The sequence below is a fragment of the Danio aesculapii genome, chromosome 13 (genome assembly GCF_903798145.1).
Source record: "Danio aesculapii chromosome 13, fDanAes4.1, whole genome shotgun sequence".
NCBI classification, from domain to species: domain Eukaryota; kingdom Metazoa; phylum Chordata; class Actinopteri; order Cypriniformes; family Danionidae; genus Danio; species Danio aesculapii.
Window position 1 is genome coordinate 18,309,491 of NC_079447.1, and position 20,811 is coordinate 18,330,301.

The following is a 20,811-nucleotide window of genomic DNA, read 5'->3' on the forward strand; positions in this document are numbered from 1 at the left end:
AGCAGGATTCTAATGGGTACAGAGCCAAACATTTAGCAGAGCTGAACACAGAGGAGGTCTGCCAGTGGTTTAGTAATATTGGTCTACAGAAATGCCTGCCCTTCATTAGAGGTAAAATAGAGTTTACACATTTGTTTTTGTCATTTTCCCACCCTTTTTATATGTTTTAATTCATTAAACATTCAAAAAGACAAATGCATAGACCACAAACCAATAAGTGTTCACATTACGTATTGCTCATTTACACTTTTAAGTTATTGCATCACTTTAAAAAAGAGAAGATAAACAACATCTACTAGCTTATATAGCACCGTTGAGATTTTTACTATTGCTAGCTAATGATTCGCAATCCCTTTTTTGCAAAGTATTCCACTCAATAAAGAGCTATTTTAGAGATCCATTGGTGTTATTTATCAGAAACAACAGTTTAAAGAGTTGTTAATGATCATTTTGTGGCTTTGGGTGGATCAAACCCTACAGAGGCAGAGTTCAGTGGATCTCACATCGCTTCCATTGATCTCAAGACTCTTGAAATCCTTCAAGTGTCCAATCTGGAGGATAGAGAGAGGCTGCTGTCTGCCATTTACCATGAGTTACACCCACCAAACTCCACCACCCAAAGACTCGACTCCCTCCTGGGTACCATAACACAGTCATGATTTGTTCTGAGTTCAGGTCTTAGTGCTTTTGTAGTATCAGTCTTGTGAAGTTCGCCTCACTTGTTTTTTTTTCCTCCAACAGAAAGGTTTGGTCCACACAATGTTGAGATATTCACAACGGCTTTGGTGTCCATGACCAAGTCAAAATCTTCTTCTCAAGTTAGCAACATAAACAGATGCTCATTCAAATTCAGGTAGAGCACCCTTCCTTTTCATACAATTGGAAAACTTTCCAATATTGCATTTATATTGTTTCCTTACCAGCATTCATAGGTTGGCCTGAATATGTCATGTTTTCGTTCACAGACAGAAGGAGCAAAGATTTCAGAAGAATTCTCATCTCATTGAGATCACAGTCAATGGTACAGTTTTATACAATCCTGTACCATCTAACTGTTAGATTCACAAATATATTTTTTTAATTCTTGCTAATGTCTGTCTGTTATTTTGTTTTAGCTTCAGATCGAACAGTTCATTTAAGGACACCCAAAGAGACAAGTGTGGCGAAAGTGATGGAGTCCTCCCTGAGGATGCTGGGAATAAATGAAGACAAAGATCACTTCAACCTGAAAATCAAAGAAGGTCTTGTATATTTATAAGCAAAAATTTATAAAACATGCACAAATAAATATATATCCTTTATCACAGATGACAGTTGAAGTCAGAATTATTAGCCATCCTGAATTATCAGTCCCAATTTCTGTTTAACAGAATGAAGATTTTTCAACACATTTCTAAACATAATAGTTTTAATAATTACTTTCTAATAACTGATTTCTTTTATCTTTGCCATGATGAAGGTAAACAATATTTTACTAGATATCTTTCAAGATACTAGTATTCAGCTTAAAGTGCTATGTAAAGGCTTTGCTGGGTTAATTAGGTTAACTAAGCAATTTAAGGTAATTAGGCAAGTCATTGTATAACAGTGGTTTGTTTTGTTGACAATCGAAAAAAACAACAACCCAGGCTCATTCTGAAAACATACTGCTATCTACATTTCTGGAGTGCGCCAAATATGTTCCAGGAGCTACACTTTTTTTTTTTGCAGTTTTTGTTTTCACGAATCCACCAGAGGTCGCTGTGTATGCTTTTTCAGATCTCAAATTTCTCTAGTGAGTGCACCTGCTGTTCTTGCCTAAATCCACCAGAGGCCTCTGTCAACTGACTGGATGACTGACTGAATAATTGACTTACTTAAGGCTGATTTATACTTCTGAATCAAGTGCATGCGTATGTTTCAGTGCAGCCTTTGCATGGCCGCAAAGCCCTAGCCGTGGCCGTCGCCAACAGTGATGCGTGCCTCTCAAAAAATGTAACTACACGATGCAATGACGCATAGTGCAAGCTCTGTATTTGGTCGGCTTGGTAGCGAGGTTTAGCTACTTGTTTACTAAGATAGCATTCAGAAAAAATTTAACACCAGCGAAAAAACACGAGACATAAAAACCTCAGAGCCAGCTGGCGTTTTAAAAGTGTTATTGCAAAGCAACACAAATAGCACACAGAGGTGTAAATGCACAGCAACGTGCAAGGCGTGTGCCGTTTGTCACGCCAATCACTCGACGCAAAGGTATAAACCAGCCTTTACCGATCAACTGACCCACCCTCCTCCTTCCCATGACCAATAGTATTTTCAAAAGCACCAATTGACTTGCCCACCCACTTTCCTAAACCCAACCGACAATATTAAAAAACAATCCAGAAATAACCATATGTACTTCTGGCTACGTAATTTGCGATCTCCCAAAATGTATATAGGGCTACGTTTTCAGAATGAGCCTATTTAAAAAAAATAAATAAATATATATATATATATATATATATATATATATATATATATATATATATATATATATATATATATATATATATATATATATATATATATATTGCTCAAGAGGGCTAATAATATTGACCTTAAAATGTTTTTTTTTTTTTCAAAAATTAAAAACTTTATTGTAGCCGAAACAAAACAAATAAGACTTTCCACAGAAGAAAAAATATTTCTGAAAATATTGTGAAACATTATTTGCTCTGTTAAACATCATTTGGGAAATATTTAAAAACGAAAAAAAAATAAAATCACAGGAGGGCTAATAATTGTGACTTTTGTATAGAGCTGTATTTATATTATTTTCAGTAAAAGATGAAGATGTTAACATATTTATGGATATGTGCCATTAGTATGCCAGTGGGGTTATGCACACATAAGCAAAAAAGAAAAAAGTATGCAATAATTAATCAAGCTAAACCTGACTTGCGCTCAGTTTAGTGTATTATTTTTAGGGCTTTTTCTTTTGTCTTCTTTGGAAAAGATCTGCCATTTATCCCTGCGTTCAGAGAGACTCATATATGGCTTGTGGCTTGTAAGTGCTCTGGAATTTACACAGTGAATTTACTTTTACATACCATCTCTATTTTTCCACGTTTTTCAGATGAGATCTCCCCTGAGCAGCAGATTGGAGAATTGCCTGGCTCAGAGACGAGACTAATGGAGCTTCACTTATGTAAAAAGGTAGACAGAATCGCGTGTTTTAGCTGAGCATTTCAGTGGAGTAAAAAAATACACAAATATAAATCTCCTAGGAGTTAAAGTTTAATGTATACAATTCTACTTTTGCCTCACAAAACCTTTAGGGCACACAGAAAGATGGTCCTGGTTCTCCAGATAACATTATTTGCACTGCTGATGATGTTCAGAGCAAGAATCTGCAAAACAACAATGAGAAGATCCGAGAGCTAAACCAGCAGGTAGCTTCCCTTCAAAACGTCATCATACAGGTAAATATTTCTTGTCATTCGGCTGGAGTAAAGTGAGAACCAAACCAAATATTGTCCATTTTCTTTTTCACCATTTTATTTGAAATAAAGACAACATAGACTCATTCTGAAAATGTAGTTAAAATCAGGTAGGGCTTTTCTTCTTCTGGAATGTTTTTTAAAACATTTTCAGTTGGGTTTAGGGAAGGAGGAGGGTGGGTTTGTCGATTGATCTGTCAGTCAGTCATTCAGTCAGTCAACAGCAGCCTCTGGTGGATTTACAGGAGAACAGCAGGTGCGAATGGCACTTGCAAGAGAAATTTGAGATCTGAAAAATTGTACACAGTGGCCTCTGGTGGATTTACAAAAAAAAAAAAACGTAGCTCCTGATGTATTTGGCGATATCTAGAAATGTATATAGCAGTACATTTTCTTGTTGTCTCAGCAGGAACTATAGGTCCAGTTATGCAAATGCTCTTTTTTTTCTAATAATGAATTTATTGTTGGTTTCTAGTTAGTTTCTATTTCGAAATGTGTTTACACTTTATTTTGATGGACCGTTTTAGACATGTTAACTTTACAACAACATGACAAGTTTGTCTCATTAAAGTTTTAGTATGTTAGTAGACAGTAGGTTAGGGTTAATAAAAATACTTTTAGTGAGTAAGTAATGTGGATTTATATAGTGCATTAATTGTGTATGGCCATATACCCAAAACGCTTCACAAATCATGAGAGGGGGTCTGTCCACACAACCACCAGTGTGCAGCATCCACTTGGATGATGCGACGGCAGCCAAGGGACAACGGTGCCAGTGCGCACACCAGTATTGGAGTAGAGTAACACTGATACAGCCACTTCGGTGGATGGGGATGATTGGGAGGCCATGATCGTAAGGACCGATGGAGGGAATTTGGCCAGGACACCAGGGTTATACCCCTACTCTTTACGAGAAGTGCCATTGGATAATTACCACAGTCAGGACCTCAATTTAACATCTCATCCGAAAGACGGCGTTCATAGATTGTTTTGGTGTCCCCTTCACTTTTACTGGGGCATTATCATATTCTGGCATAGTTAGCCATGGTAACCCCTAATATTCAAGGAATAGGCTGAGCAAACAAATTTGGGGGTGCTCTCGAAACCTACCTGAGCTCAGACTCCCCTCTCTCCCAATGAAACCAGAGGGTGCCCCAGGCTTAAGGATCTTCTGAGCTCAGGGCTCTCTCCTGTGACAACATACCAAACATGCTTTATTATCAATCATCAGCTAAGTGTGAACTCTTGAAATGATGACAGATTTTTGGCTGATTCCTTTAATTTAACCTCGGACCATTCAAGATAAAAGTGTTTTTTAAAGAAAAATATTAAAGAAGACTGTTAGATAAAAATAGTTTGATTCATAAAATACAAGCTAACGGCTACCGGGACTTTGGGCTAAACTATTTCTTTAAAAATAGATTAAATAAACTTTCTTTAGAAAATCTTTAAAAGTGTAATTCTTATAAATCATTCATAAAAATAAAATTCCAGTATTACTGTGTCCAATTTTGGAGCATGTTATCACAGGGTCTGTATGTTTTCAATGAACTGCATCTTTTTTCCTTGGCAAAAACATTGGAAATGTTCAAAAACGTTTCTGTAGCCGAAACATAGAAATATGTTCTTCTACAGAAACAGTCTTTTTAAAAATAAACCTGCCCTGAGAGGGGAAAAAATGTGACGAATAACCTCGTTCTCTGCTATTGATTTTAGCTGATCTGTGTCTGTATGACATCCAGGTTCAGGAGCTTTACCATGGTCTGGTGGCCTTCTGTTCAGAGTTGAAGAAGATGGAGGAGGAGGAGGAGGTGGATGCAGTGCAAACGGACCGTGTGGATGTAAAGAGACGTCTCTCTGAGGCTCAGGACAGTCTGAAGAGGAAGAGACAGAGCCTTCAAATGCTCAGGGACAGTTTCAACACTGCACCAGCACAGAAGAATAAGTAAGCATATCCTATTATAGAAGAGACTAAAATGTTCTTGAGGTTAATGTAAAGTAGTGCAGTAATTATATGTGATTATCATAGGAAACAGTTCATTAATGCATTAGTCTCTATGGATAATGATGTACTGCATCCTCTAGGAGGAAAAGTTGGAAGAAGCGATGATCATGGCTGGTTTTGGATGCCCTCAGTGTAATTTCCTACATCCTGTGATTTTTTGATGCTCTGTTTACAGTCTGTTACAGTTTATTTTTTCTGTGGCGTCAGTGCTGAAGGTTGCAGTGGATGATGGTAATGGGTAGATCTTTCTTAATTTCCTGAAGTGCTGAGAAAGCTGCTGCCTGCTCCACCTCTTGATTGGACCCATTATGTCAGTGTTTAATGTGTTTTCCTAAAGGGTTAGTTCACCCTAAAATAAATGCTATCATCATTTACTGTATATACCCTTGGGATGTTTCAGACCCATAAGAAATTTTGGTCACTCATAATTTTAATATGCAGTTCTTTCTATTAATAAACCATTAACTATGACTTTTATTTCAATAAACTCATAATTTGCTGCTTATTAATAGTTATTAAGCTGTTAATCAGGTTTATGTATGTTAGGCTTAGAGATAATATCATGCAGAATATGTACTGTCCTTTAAAAGTACTAATAAACAGCCATTATCTTAAAAATAGGCAGGCGATAAGCCATTAGTGGGAATTGGTACTTAAACTAAAGTGTTACTGAAATTGTTTCATGTTCGATGCAGAAATTTCTAATAAAACAAGTTATTTATTAATAGGTTATCTATTGGAAGTCTATTCATCTAAAGCTCTCACACTTCAAAGCTAAAAAAAAGTGTTCTTTAGAGATATGATCACTTTGTATGGCCAATAAATGTACTGCAGTCTTATTTTCACAAATCAGCATTAATCAGTGAACAATATTTATTCATTCCGATAGCACCACCAATGAGATTCATTTGTGACACATTTCAGCGTTTTCAAGTACCAATGAGGATTGTTTTTTCATTTCAATCAGATATGGTTGAGCTTTGGTGTTTAATGTAATGTAAAGTGTGGTTTTATTTAGCGCAGTTCTTTCTAATAAAACCATTAACTATGACTTTTGCTTCAGTAAACTCCTAATTTTACTGCTTATTAATAGTTATTAAGCTAAATTAATCAGGTTTACGTGTTAGTTGGGTTTAGAGATGTAAAATAAAATCATGCAGAATATGTACTGTACTTTATAAGTACTAATAAACAACCAATATCATAAAAAATAGGAAGGTGATAAGTGATTAGTTATTGAGAATTGGCACTTAAACTAAAGTGTTACTGAAATTTTTTAATGTTCCATGCAGAAATTTCCAATCAAACAAGTTATTTATTATTAGGTAATCTATTGGAAGTCTGTTCATCCAAATCTCTCACACTTCAAAACTAAAAATAAAAACGCACATATGAATTGAACAGTTTAATACAAGTGTTCTTTAGAGATATGATCAACAGATGTATTGCAGTCTCGTTTTCACACATCAACATTAATCAGAGAACAAAATATACATCATTCCCATAGCACCAGCAACGAGATTTATTTGCGACACTTTTGAGCTTCTTCAAGTACTGTATCAATTAGGGTTGTTCTTTCAATTTTAATCAGATATGGTTGAGCTTCGGTGTTTAATGGAATGTAACTTGTGTATTTATATAGCACAGTTCTTTCTAATAAACCATTAACTATGACTTTTGCTTCAATAAACTCCTAATTTGCTGCTTATTAATAGTTATTAAGCTATATTAATCAGATTTACGTATTAGTTGGGCTTAGAGATATAGAATAAAATCATGCAGAATATGTACTGTACTTTATAAGTACTAATAAACAACCAATATGGTAAAAAATAGGAAGGTGATGTGATTAGTTATTGAGAGTTGGCGACACTTTTGAGCTTTTTCAAGTACTGTATCGGCCATACACCCGAAGCGCTTCACAATCATGGAGGGGGGGGGGGGGGGGGGTCTCTCCACACCACCACCAGTGTGCAGTATCTACATGGATGATGCGACGGGAGCCAAGGGACAATGCCACCAGTGTGCTCACCACACAACAGCTATAGGTGGAGTGGAGAAACAGTGATACAGCCTATTCGGTGGATGGGGATGATTGGGAGGCCATGATGGTTAAGGGCCGATGGAGGGAATTTGGCTAGGAAACCAGGGTTACACCCCTATTCTTTACGAGAAGTGTCATGGGATTTTTAACGACCACAGAGAGTCAAGACCTCTGTTTAATGTCTCATCTGAAAGACGGTGCCCACTGACAGTATACTGTTTCCTTCACTTTACTGGGGCATTAGGACTCACACAGACCGCAGGTTGAGTGCCACCACACTGGCCTCACTAACACCACTTCCAACCTAGTTTTCCCATGTGGTCTCCCATCCAGGTACTGACCAGGGGGCTTTAGTGAGGAACCGGTCTTGGGCTGCAGAGTGATATGGTTGTGTTTAATGTTTACTGGTGTTGATTGGAATAAAATCCAAAATTCAATATGTTCACCATGTATTTTTTAGAAAACTGGGATTAAACCAGTTAATGAATACTGTATGGATTTTTATTTTGATCTATTTATAAATGTGCATCAGAGGGATAGAAATCTTAAAGATATCTTTATTTGTCTTCTAAAGATGAACAGAATTCTTATGGGGTTTGACACAACATGAGGGTGAATACACAACATACTTTGAATTTTTAAGATGAAACAACCCTTTATCATGGCTTTAATGGTGTTCAAAAAAAAAAAATATTGCCCACCATTTGCTCACTCTTACGATGTTCTTGTTGTTGTTTTTTTAAAGAAACACAGAAGCATAACTTTTGAAGGATCAGCTTTATCACCTAAAACGGGAATCTGTACCTGCTTAATTTATGAGGTGTGCAAATAAAGAGAGGGTGTTTTAAGGGAAAAGCCAGTGTGGGTCTCACCCAGTAGTTTCCTGCTTTTTCTCAGCATTACGGGCTTTGATTTATTCTGACATTTTTTCAAGCTGGACAGATTGAAAGCAGGAATGGATAAGGGTGTGAGAAAATAGCATCATGAATCAATATGTCCAAGTCCTCATTAATTACCTGATAAGCCACTTAACTTGAAGGCTTATTGTTTTTTTGTTTCGTTATGTCCTTCATGTGCTTGGCCATTTCCCCAGCAAAAAATGCAAACAAATCTTTCAAGTTTCAGGGTTTTTGGATGACATTAATCTAAGATATTTGTGTCTGAGAACATGATAGGTTTAGACCACTTACATTTATTTAAGATCTAGCCACAGAATAATAAAAAGCCTAATCTTTGATATAAAGTGACAGAAGATTGGAAATCAGCTTCCTGATCCAAGAAAAAGCTTAAAGAAATAATCCTTCTCTAAAAATGAAAATTTGGTTATAATTTACTCTCATGATCCAAACCATTTTGTGGCATATAGGAGTTTTCTTATGTCAACCCTTTTATGTATAATTAGATGACTGAACTACAAATGACATGAAAACTATAAATGTATCATACAATGCTCAGCATATATGAGTACACCCCTCACAAATTTGTCTTTTAAATTCATATTTTTAATAGGAAGCTATACTATTATATAGGTTTGTGCATATATATTAGATTAGTCAGTACTGCATCCAAATCTGGAGCTTATCTAATAAAATAACTTAAGATTACGGTCCAAAATCTAGTACATCCAAATGTATATGTCAGAGAAAAATATTAAACACAAATTTTAAAAAACGGTAAAAATCAAGCAAAAAAAAAAAAAAAAAAAAAAAAAAACAGTGGAAATTTTGTAGGTTGTAAATGTTTTTTTTTTTTTTTGCAATATTTTGCTTAAATTTAATTGTATCATCTTTCAATTTCTAAATATGTTTGGTGACTAAAATATTATTTTAATAAAAATATCTGTTTAATAAATCTGTTTTGTTAAAAGGCACCAAAATGCATTGCCTATATTCACTGTGAAATGGATAAAAATATTCATTTTCAAAATGGCGTGTACTCAATTATGCTGAGCACTGTATAAGTAGTCGCTATTTTCCAAGGTTTTCCAAGCCTTCTAAAGCTGTACACCGCATAGTCATACCTGCCAATTGGTATTTGCATCAGGTTTTGGGCAGCAGCTGCGAACGGATATTATAAGAAAATGTCATCGATCCGGGGGAGTTATAGATTGTACCAAAATGCTGAGGACCGGGGGGTGGGGGAGGGGGATTTGTGGGAGAAACAACAAAATGGGAGATGGGTCTGAAATACGGGAGTGTTGGCAGGTACTGTATGTGCATAGTGTAAAGAGCAGACTGAAATTTAATTCATTCTGTGGATAAAAATGGGAAATATCTCGGTCAACTGTTCCTTTAAGAAAACTCAAGGGAGCAACTTGTGTTTGTTTACTCCTCAGGCCATTAGAGGTTCGAATTCTGGAAAAAATGAGGCTGAATTGCCAGGTGTTTAAAGATGAGATCACACTGGTCCACCTCAATCGGCAGGTCTCTCACCTGCGTGAAGTACTGGAGAAGACCCAGGCAAAGGTGAGGAACTGAAACCCTCAGCCTAGTTTCTCAAGGTTTTCTGGTGCAGTATGAAATGATATAGTGCTGACATGTGAATGCAGGCCAGTTGTTATTATTTTAGACCACATTTTAATGAGGCTGAACATATGGTACTAATGTGAGCATTACAGTCTTGGCTTTTCCCAATATGCAAGCACTTTGTTGGATTTACAAAAACATTTGAGGAAAAAACCGAACACATTTAATCGGTGTAAAAGCTATTTTCGCAACATTACTTTGTAATTTTTATGCTATCTTTGGTATTTTATAAATAAATCTCTAAGTGAATTAATTGTGACGTTTCACTATGACAGTCATAGGCACTGATACCACTCGTTTTTCAAAAACCAGGATGACACAAAATGCTGGTGTAAATCTATCCACAATGTGACCGTACCTGTGATTCTTTCCCACCTCTGTCCTCCTTTAAAGCGGCTCTTTCATCTCATCGGTAGAGACCTAACGAGGTGCCATGAAAGGACACATGTCGACTGGGGCTTTGGAAGAAAAGAGCGTGTCACGTTGCTGCCCTCAGGCCACAGTCTTTAGGTGCTGAGTTGGTGGGAAAAAGGCAGTGGCGCTAATGTTTATCATATGACCTAATCAGGGGAAAGGCGCAGGTCAGGACACAGAGCAGTCTGGGAACTAATATAAGCCTGGGTCCTAATAAGGAGCAGGCTGCCATTTATTTTCCCTAGATTATCTGACAGTAAGGAAATATTTCATCATCACCTCTAATCTCTGCGATGCATCGTGATTGCAGTGCGTCAGAGAGGACAGGAAGAAAGTGATTGCAAATTTAGGATTTCAATCTAAAATACAGTGATCTGAGCAGGCAAACCCTCTCTATATAATAACTTTTATTTCAATTGAAATATGTTTCATTCCATGTAGCCGTGGTTGGAGACTGGGATTAGGTTTCAGTATGCGCATGGGAAAGGTGGTCGAGATACTGCGATTGCGGCCAAGCACGAGAGCTCCCAGTAGTTGGGCTCACTTTGATTGTTCCCTCTTTCCGAAGTCTCGGTGGTCACCGTGTTGAGCTGCACTGGCGGCTAAGAGGCCCAGTGGCTAATAGTTGTGGCAGCTTTTGGCTCTGTTAGGGATTTATAGTCCATCTTGAGGTTGCCATTTTACTGCATGCAACACTACACTCCAGGGCCCTGCAAATCCATTATTGTAACTGACAGTACCTCACTTATATCATTAATACCAACCACACTTTTCTAACCGAGTCCGGAAGCCTTTCTCATGCGAAACACAATCCTACAATCCGGGGCTTGGCACGGCTTCCTCTCCCATCTCATAAGAGTTAGGGGATTTCTGAAGGTGTGCCTGTTTCTCAACCGATTGTTCTTCGCACAGCATCTCTTCAAACTTCTACAATTTAAAAGACACTTGCCAAGTCATATTCTGTATTTCCATTGTTCGGTGTGCTCTCTTTGCTCTGTGGCCAGCTCACTAGGGTAATATGAGGGGATGGAGGACATTACTAGCAAATGAAAGTTGACCGAAATGATTAATTCTTAAGTACTCGGCCTTTTGCTGCTCCTTTTAAATAATTGTGCTATGCATCCTGCCCTGGGGAATCCAAACATTGGGGTGAGAAGGGCTCGTAAGCCGTCCTGCAGGGGGGTTTCCTGTGTGAGCGGGTCGTCTGGTGCCCGTGTCTGGGGAGAGGCTCAGTAGCCTTTGGCCGCAGGGCTTTCACACGCCAGGAGTCTCCAGCCCTCACCTCGACTTTCTACTGTGTGTTCGGAGAAACCTGATCACTCCGCATTTATCTTTGCACTCACTTCCTGTATTCAGTCTCTGTCATGGCTATTTGGTTGAGGGTGTGCGTTTATGTGATCCTGCATGCTTAATAGTAATCAGTCATGACACATTTTGGCTTCTTTATTTAACCAATGTACAGCTGAAGTCAGAATTATTAGCCCCCCTGAATTTTTAGCCCCCCTGTTTATTTTTCCCCAATTTCTGTTTAAGGGAGAGAAGATTTTTTCAACACATTTCTGAACATAATAGTTTTAATAACTCATTCCAAATAAATGATTTATTTTATCTTTGCCATGATGACAGTAAATAATATTTTATTAGATCTTTTTCAAGACACTTCTATACAGCTGAAAGTGACATTTAAAGGCTTTACTAGGGTAATTAGGTTAACTAGACAGGTTAGGGTAATTAGGCAAGTTATCATATAACGATGGTTTGTTCTGTGGACTATCGGAAAAAATACATAGCTTGAAGTGGCTAAAAAATGTAATCTTAAAATAGATTTCAAAAAATGTTAAATCTGCTTTTATTCTAGCCAAAATTAAACAAATAAGACTTTCCCCAGAAGAAAAAATATTATCAGACATACTGTGAAAGTTTCCTTGCTCTGTTAAACATTATTTGGGAAAAGAAAAAAATATTCAAAGGGGGGCATGTGTTTGCTACTTTTGAATGTTTTGTGTTATTAATTAAGTAAACTCACTGTCCATTAAGATAAAGACTGCAATACAGCCTAAGAATACTAACATGAAATAATTTATTAAGACAAAAACTGATTTTAAACCTTTAGAATGTTTAATAACAAAATGAAGAGTAAGACGATAATAAACATCCCTAAATCAACATAAATGTTTGAGCTTTATACATTGAATAAATTTTTTCACGTGGCCTTAACAAATGTGTAAATCGTTTCACAAAGGAGAAAAAAAACGTACTATATTACAAAACGTAGTCGCTTCTACAGTAATGTTATACAGTGGCTGCACCTCCTCCATAATAAAGCTGTAAGCATTTTTTTAGTTTAGTTGAATTAATTTGTTTTACCTGGGGAACATGAAACGACGTTAATTATAGCTGGAGGTGGGGTGCAGGTGTAGAGCTTCAGATCCAGTTTTGTTTTTTGTTTTTTCGATGTCGTATTTCTTGCAGTTGTCAAGAGTATTACTTACACATATTCTACACCTAACGACAATCCAATTCTTTTCTAAGATGAGTTCAAAAGAACAAGAATCCATAGCAAATATGTAAGTTTCTGGCCTGCCGTTGTTTCTGTTTCTGACTGTAGTGATGATGGACAATTCGCAAATGAATCGTTTGCTTTAACTGGATCTTCTAAGTGAACCGGTCAAACCAGTTTATTAAATTGAACTTGTCGTGAAATGGTTTGCATCTTCAGTAAGTACTAACACACCGGATACCCCATCTGACTTGAAATAAACCCATATCAGTTAGTAGAACAGTACACTGACTCATCTGCTGTACAAAGGAGACCTGATGATAAAGATAAGTGCGAGTCGATTGTCTGTTCCAGCGCCGCACACTCTCTCATTGAGTGTGTTATTCAACCTGACTAAGGTCATTTTTATTCTGCAATATATTTTGTAAAAGCCAAATAAGCAAGGTAAAAAATAACTCACGTTACATTTTTTTAAAAGTAAGTCAAATAATATTACTTATTTTTAAAAGTAATGCGTTATATTACTCGTTACTTTGGAAAAGTAATATTATTACGTAACGTGCGTTACTTATAATGCGTTACCTTAACACTTCTCCTTGACCAAATATCAGAAGTAGTTGCGTGTGTGTTCACAGATTTGTTTTACCATGCATAGATCATAGACCTCTTTATGACACTGCCGTGAAATAGGCCGTTCATAAATTGCGTCTTTTGCGTGCACAAGTTCGTTATTTCCAATGGAGGAAATAATGTATTCCAGGCGCACCTAGTTGAAAACATCTAATTTCAGACAAACTTTAGACTTGAACTTTACTGAATGCTGCACCGCGAGTCCTGTAACAAGAGCTGACCAATTAGCTTCATACTTTGTATGTAATATACACATTCCAGATACTTCAGACAAACACAAGACACCCGAACAACCAGTGCCATTTAATTTTCTCAATAAATAAAACTTGTATTGGTACTGCAGCAGTTTTGTTAGTTTGTCATCCTCTAAGAAAACCTCGCCAAACAATGACAAAGGAGCGCGACAGCAAAGCATGTTGAAAATGCTGATGGAAGCGACACGCCGCACGCTTTACATTTCTTTTTATGATGCAATTTAGGACTGACTTACAAATTACCTGGTTCTGCGATACATCAGCCTTCCTGTATCCAAAGTAATCCCACACCAAAATGTTGACTTTTTTTTCACCCATCACTGTATACGCAGGCTATTCAGTCTCCTGTTTTTACTCTGTTTAGGCACGCTGTGTTATGATTGGTTCAAATGGCATGCTGCGGGAAAATCATGCTTTAAGGTGAATTAGACATTGCGCATGTCCTAATCACGATTTTGATATGATTTCAATTAATCGCACAATCCTAGTTCATAGTATTTCCTATTATATTTTTCTTATGGGAGAAAATCTAATTTATTTTAGTTTGGCTGGAATAAAAAATCTATATTTTTGTTAAAAAGATTAACATTATTAGCCTCCTTAATAATACATTTTTTAGACTGGCTACAGATCAAGCCAATGTTGTCTAATGTCTTGCCTAATTAACTTAACTTGCCTGGTTGACCTAAATAATTGAGTTAAGCCTTTAAATTGCACTTGAATACTAGTATGTTGGAAAATAATGTTATGTATTGTATTCATACATGTATTTTATTGTCTTTACAACTTGCTAAAATGAAATAAAGTAATTTATAAACACATTTTTAATTTATAGTATTAACTAACTAATTAACTATTAATTAAGAACAGTTTCATGGGATACGTTTTTCCTTAAATCTTACTTGACACTCTTAAATAATCATTCATTTTCTGTACAGCCACCATTTAGAAAGTCTGTCAGCTTTAACACTTCACACTCGTAAAACTGTTGTTTCAAGGACGAGTGTTGTGACAAGCTTGTTTCTCTGGCTCTCCAGTTCTTTCTATAAAACTCCTATAAAACGAGATTCGTGCCTCACAGGGGTGACCCACCAGTTATTCACTGCTTTTGACGCTTGTTCAACAGTTTTTTTCCCTCTTTGCTGCAGGAGAAAGCCGAGAGGAAGAGTCCTTCTCTGTCTCAGCTGGTCTCTCTGCAGTCTCCTGTCATGCTTGTGGCCACCCAGGAGAAAGCAGACTCAGACGGTCATTACGCTTTCTCTGCTCGCTGGGATGAGGGCCAGGGCCTGATGGTGGTACAAACCGAGGGGACTAGTCTCTGTCTGAATGACAGGTAACAGTCAGCACAAATAGCACCTGCAGCAAAATGTTGCACAATAATTTTGTGGAAGACACCTGTTCATTTTGAGGTTTTGGGCTTTTTAGTCTATTGTAAAGGAAACATCCCAAATACACTGTTAAGTATTTCTTTACTCACACTGTATCAATTTGTATCTGCCTGACAACATTGCTGAGAATTGTTTCTAATAATCTGACTCATGTAATGTTCAGATTGTTGTGCCACACTGTAAAAATATCTGTTAATTACAGTTTCCGTATTTTGTGACATGGAATGTATTTTTGTGTTTTCCTTTTATTGACAGATCGGAATTGCATTATGGGACCTTGATCTCTGCTCTGTCGACTTTTGCTGTTGAAAATTCAACTCTATGGTTTAACGAAGTGACTTTAATAGACATTTTAGCAGATTGAAATAATATAATATTTAAGAAATATATACAGTTGAAGTCAGAATTATTTTTGCCATGATGACAGTAAATAATATTTTAGTATATATTTTTCAGGACACTTCTATACAGATTAAAGTGACATTTAAAGGCTTAACTAGGTTAATCAGGTTAACTAGGCAGGTTAGGGTAATTAGGCAAGTTATTGTATAACAATGGTTTGTTCTGTAGACAATCGAAAAAATATATAGCTTAAAGGGGCTAATAATTTTGACCTTAAAAGGATTTTTAAAAAATGAAAAACTGCTGTTATTTTAGCCAAAATAAAACAAATAAGACTTTCTCCAGAAGAAAAAATATTATCAGACATACTGTGAAAATGTCCTTGCTCTGTTAAACATCATTTGGGAAATATTTAAAAAAATAAAAGAAATTCAAATGGGGTTTAATGATTCTGATTTCAACTGTAGTTAAATAACAGAAAATATACTGGCAATGTATTAAGGTAATTGTACTGTAATACATGACCCAGACAGTTTATCACTTTAAACTATAAAAAATGTTACAGTAATAAAAGTCACTTTTTTACCTTTTCAAGGTTACAAGTGTTTGGAAGAAAGATCAAGGTCCCATAATGCAATTCAAAAGCATGAATAAAATGGGGAAAAATAAAAAAATAAAATCATGAATCACAAAATACAGAAACAGTGCAGAAATGCATGCAAATTAGTGCAAATGTATGCATATTTTAAAATGTTATTTGTACTTTTATTACACAATTTAGACATTTTAAGTTACAATTTGAACTTTTTATGTCATAATTTCAATGTTTTATCTCATAATAATGACTTTTAAGATGGTAAATTGTCTGTATTTACAGTCCATCGTGTCATTATTTCAAATGACAAAGAATGGGGAAGGTTGGGGCGAATCTATTGATACGATAAATTATTGATACGATTAAATTGTTTTTTTTTTCCTATATATTTTTAAATATTATTAAATTAGAAAGTTACTATGGCAACTTTAATGTAATTCAGTTTGGTATATTTAGCTTCAGCCCTCCAACCTCAATTGAGTTTTGTTATTGGCCTTCATTAGAAGTTTGGGCACCCTGATTTAGAGACATATGGTGAAAATTATTTTTGTTTGTTTGTTGGTTTATTTTTCCACCTTCAGTGTCTTACCTTAATGGAAAACTGAAATATTTTTGGGCAGTCTATTCCTTTAAGAGATTTCCACCCACTCTAACCTTTGGGTCTCAGTCTTAAAACAACTTAAATGTGAAAGAATGTGAGATCAAAGAGGTCATTTAAATGCAATAGATGTTTTGACAAATTAGGCCTCTAATTGGCCTTACACAAAGCATGCCAAGAAACATCCCAAATTTTCCAGCCTTTAAGAGCAGAGAGGATCACAGAGGTTCCATCAGCTCCTGTGTTTTTTCCCTTGTTGCTATGGAAATTTGTAGGAGACAGGGAGCATAACAGGAAAACACTGAAATGCAAAACTTGGATGGCTACACACAAGGAACAGATAAAAACATGAATAATGCATGGCCTTGCAGATTAAGTATTCAGCTTCTTGAGCTGGGTTTTACAGAACTCATAACCATGTATTTGCAAATGCATATACATCAGCACAATTAAAATACAAGTTATAATTAAGTGGTGGATGAGGACCAGAGGGAGAGAAGAGAAAAACATAATAAAAATTAGCATATGCACCCAGTGGAATAGAGGAATCTGTGGAACTGCATGTTTTTTGGTTGTTTATAACCAAACATCTGGCAAACCTCTTCAAAGCTGATGTCACTTTGCTTTTTTTTTCCCAGTAACACTTTAAATAAAAGCTAATGAATGTACAAAATTGAGCAGGCTGAAAATCAGTTCATTTAATCTATAAACATACTGGAGATTTAATTTCATGGGAAGTGTGTTCTTTCACATCTACAGAAGCCCTGCCTTCTGATGTACTTCATGTACTGTATTTAATTAGTACTGTATGTATTTTTTACCTTTTATTATTTTATTTAATTATTTTACCTTTTATTTATTAATGCAATTTTTTTGCTTTTATTACAATGCAATTCTCAGATATTTAATATACAAATTTAATTAGCGTTAACAGTATTTCATAATGCTTTGGGTACACTGCTACATGTACTCACTAAAGTAATGACTGTAATTATGCATAATTATTTGCACCAACCTTAATCCTAATCTAAACCCATACAATAAGTAAATGTTGTTAATTACTTGGTTAATTACTGAGTACTGAAATCTATTTACATTGTAGGAAGGATTTATATTTACATAAATATCATACACTGAAAAGATTTCTGCAAAATTGTTGCAAGCAATTAATATGTGGGCGACGCGGTGGCACAGTGGGTAGCACAATCGCCTCACAGCAAGAAAGTTGCTGGTTCGAGCCTCAGCTGGGTCAGTTGGTGTTTCTCTTTGGAGTTTGCATGTTCTCCCCGCGTTCCAAATGCCAACTGACCCAGCCAAGGAGACCCAGCCTTCTGCTGTGAGGCGACAGGACTACCTACTGCGCCACCGCGTTTCCCCTGTTTCAGATATCTTATATGGAAATAAAATGTCAAAATATGGGTGAAACATTTAACATTTAACCTGACCTGTATGACCTTAACTGTACTTATTAAAGTATAAAAGAATAAGTGATCAAATAAATTGTATTATATTAAAAATTGATGAAAGACCAACAAATGGGTAAAATCTAGTGGTTGTCGGAATATTCAATCAATTCCATGTGTGTTCAATAAAAAAGGTCAGGAGAGGTTTTTCTTCAATGTCAAAAATCTTAACAATTTATTGTATACAAATGAATAATTCGATTCACAGAATTCTGTTATCCTCAATGCAATGCCAAAGTTACATTCAGGAGGTGCGCAACCGTTTTCATTTCCTGGCTTCAACTTATATAGGCAGCTGATATTAACAGGTGGAGTTTAGTGAAATTCGTCATTTGTCAATCATTGTCCAGTCCTTCATTGGCTGCACCCATCCATGCACACTCTTTTTTCTACGAATTATCTGCACAACATTAAAAGCATAAGACTTTCTGTGTTCTGTGTTCAGTTTTAACACATTTCTGCTGAGCTGAAGTTACTTTTGGACCAGCATTTATCTACTTCTGCAAAAATGCTTAATTAATATGCAAAACATATCAGACTTGAGAAAAAAAATCTGTTAATATATGACCTTTAAATGACCAATACAAAAAAATTGATTAATGAAAAGAAAAAGAGACAAAAAATGAAATAAATATATATATATTCCTTTTCCCAACATGGTCATTAGCTTTTGTTACACTGAATAGCACTGTAGTCCATCACTTGTGTAAACCATGCTAAAAGTATATGATAGTATATGAAGTATATGATAGTAGTTATGTTGACACAAATTAAACATTGTTATGTTTGAAAAATTTTCACACAATTTTAAATGTCCTTTTTCTTGCCTTTTTTAAATTGCCCTTTTCTTATTCATATTTTCAAAATTTCAAAGCTGTCATGTTCTTTCTCTAATTAAAATACCTAAGATTTAAGATAGTTTTTTTATATATAATATTTTTAGGGGTTTTCACCCTTATTTTGATAATACAGTGGAGATTTACAGACAGGAAAGTATGGGGAGCAGAGAGAGGGGAAGGGTCGGCAAAGGACCTCAAGCTGGGAATCGAACTGAGGTCGCCGCGAGCCCCTCGGCGCCATGTGTTGACACGCTAATCACTAGGCTACTGGCACTGACAGATTGTTTTTAAGAGAGACTTTAAGATTGTTATTTAAAGCCTGTAGCATAAATTAAATTAGTAATAACTCTACATTATAATTATACCTGCCAACATTTGGTTCATAAAATCGAACTGGAGCGAACTGAAGAGCGGGAAGGGGGTATGGGAATGGTTGTGCGTTAGGTTTGGTGCGCATGGGGATGGTTGCGCATTGGGTTTGGTGCGCAAACATGCACCAGGTTTCAGACTGGACTGTATCAAAAAGCTGAGGAGTGGGGGGGGGATTCCGTGAGACAGAACAATATGAGAGATGGGTCTGAAATACGGGAGTGTTGGAAGGCATGATTATAACTGTACATTCTAAGTAGTAAGAATGTGTTTGTATTTCTTTATTAATCTTTATTTTAATCTTTAATATTGTATTTCTTTATTTTCTAATCTTGCCAAATGACCACTTAAAACAAGTACATGATGCCTTTTCTGAGGGAGTGTGTTTTTTTTATGTTTCAGGCTGGTGGAGGTGAATGGAGTGAGTGTTTTGGGGAGCAGTCAGGATGAGCTGGAGACCCTGCTGAACACACACACTGCCCACATCATTGTTCTACGCAAGCTGACAGAAGAAAAGCCTTCTGTGCCACCTCTGACAGACATCAGCTCTAAGTGATCACCAGTACATATAATGTAAAGCAACTTAACACTTGAAATTATGTTGACTTTCATTCCTGTCTTTCTGTAAACACATCTTACACACTCATATCCTGACATATTATATCACTTAATTTAATGAGAGGAAAAGTGACTTATAGGGTCACTCTACATTATAATCTTAGGGTCATTGTTGGGCAATTACATTTTTTGGGGGTGGGTATGACCTCATGTTTTCGAGTTGATACAGATGTACAAGCCATAGTCTCCATTAATGGGTGGATCAGTCAAAAGCTGCTCATAAAAATGGCAATTGCAATGGAAAAAGAGCATTTTGAGTTCTAAATTGCATTCAACCATGAAGGTCAAGATAGCAAAATAAATCACTGTCAAAACGTTCACGTGCTACGTTGTTTGAGAAGGCAGCTGTGGTGAAAAAGAAGGCAAGGAAACTTCCTGTAAGACTGACATTAATGAGAATACAGATATCAAAGCTGAACTCTTTTCGAACGGGTATATTTATTTCCATGACACATCTCAAGGATTCATCTGAAGAGCAACACATAAAATATCAATGACTTTCTTGTTTTAATGCAATGTTTATTTTATAGTGTATTAATATTAATTTTGGCTCAACTTGATTATAAAATGATTTCAATGCATGATGGTGATTTTTCTCCTTTATTTACTGTATTAATGGTCATTGATATACTAATAGACATAATATATTTCTTATTTTCACTTTTTTTGCACAATTTAGACACATTGGGCTACTATTGGTACGATTTTAACGATCTAGGTGCATGGTGCTAAAACATTAAGGGCATATCCGAATCCACTTTTGCTG

At 36.0% G+C, this 20,811-nt stretch overlaps 1 protein-coding gene across 1 annotated transcript; it reads left to right on the forward strand.

Moving 5' to 3' along the window:
- Positions 1 to 1,990: 1,990 nt before the first annotated feature.
- LOC130240033 (uncharacterized) lies at positions 1,991 to 20,552 on the forward strand. Its single transcript, XM_056471449.1, has 7 exons — positions 1,991 to 2,027; positions 3,098 to 3,177; positions 3,300 to 3,443; positions 5,204 to 5,406; positions 9,846 to 9,975; positions 14,982 to 15,166; positions 19,830 to 20,552. The coding sequence occupies exons 1-7, from the start codon at positions 1,991 to 1,993 to the stop codon at positions 19,981 to 19,983; spliced, it is 933 nt and encodes a 310-aa protein (XP_056327424.1). The 3' UTR covers positions 19,984 to 20,552.
- The last annotated feature ends 259 nt before the right edge of the window (positions 20,553 to 20,811 follow it).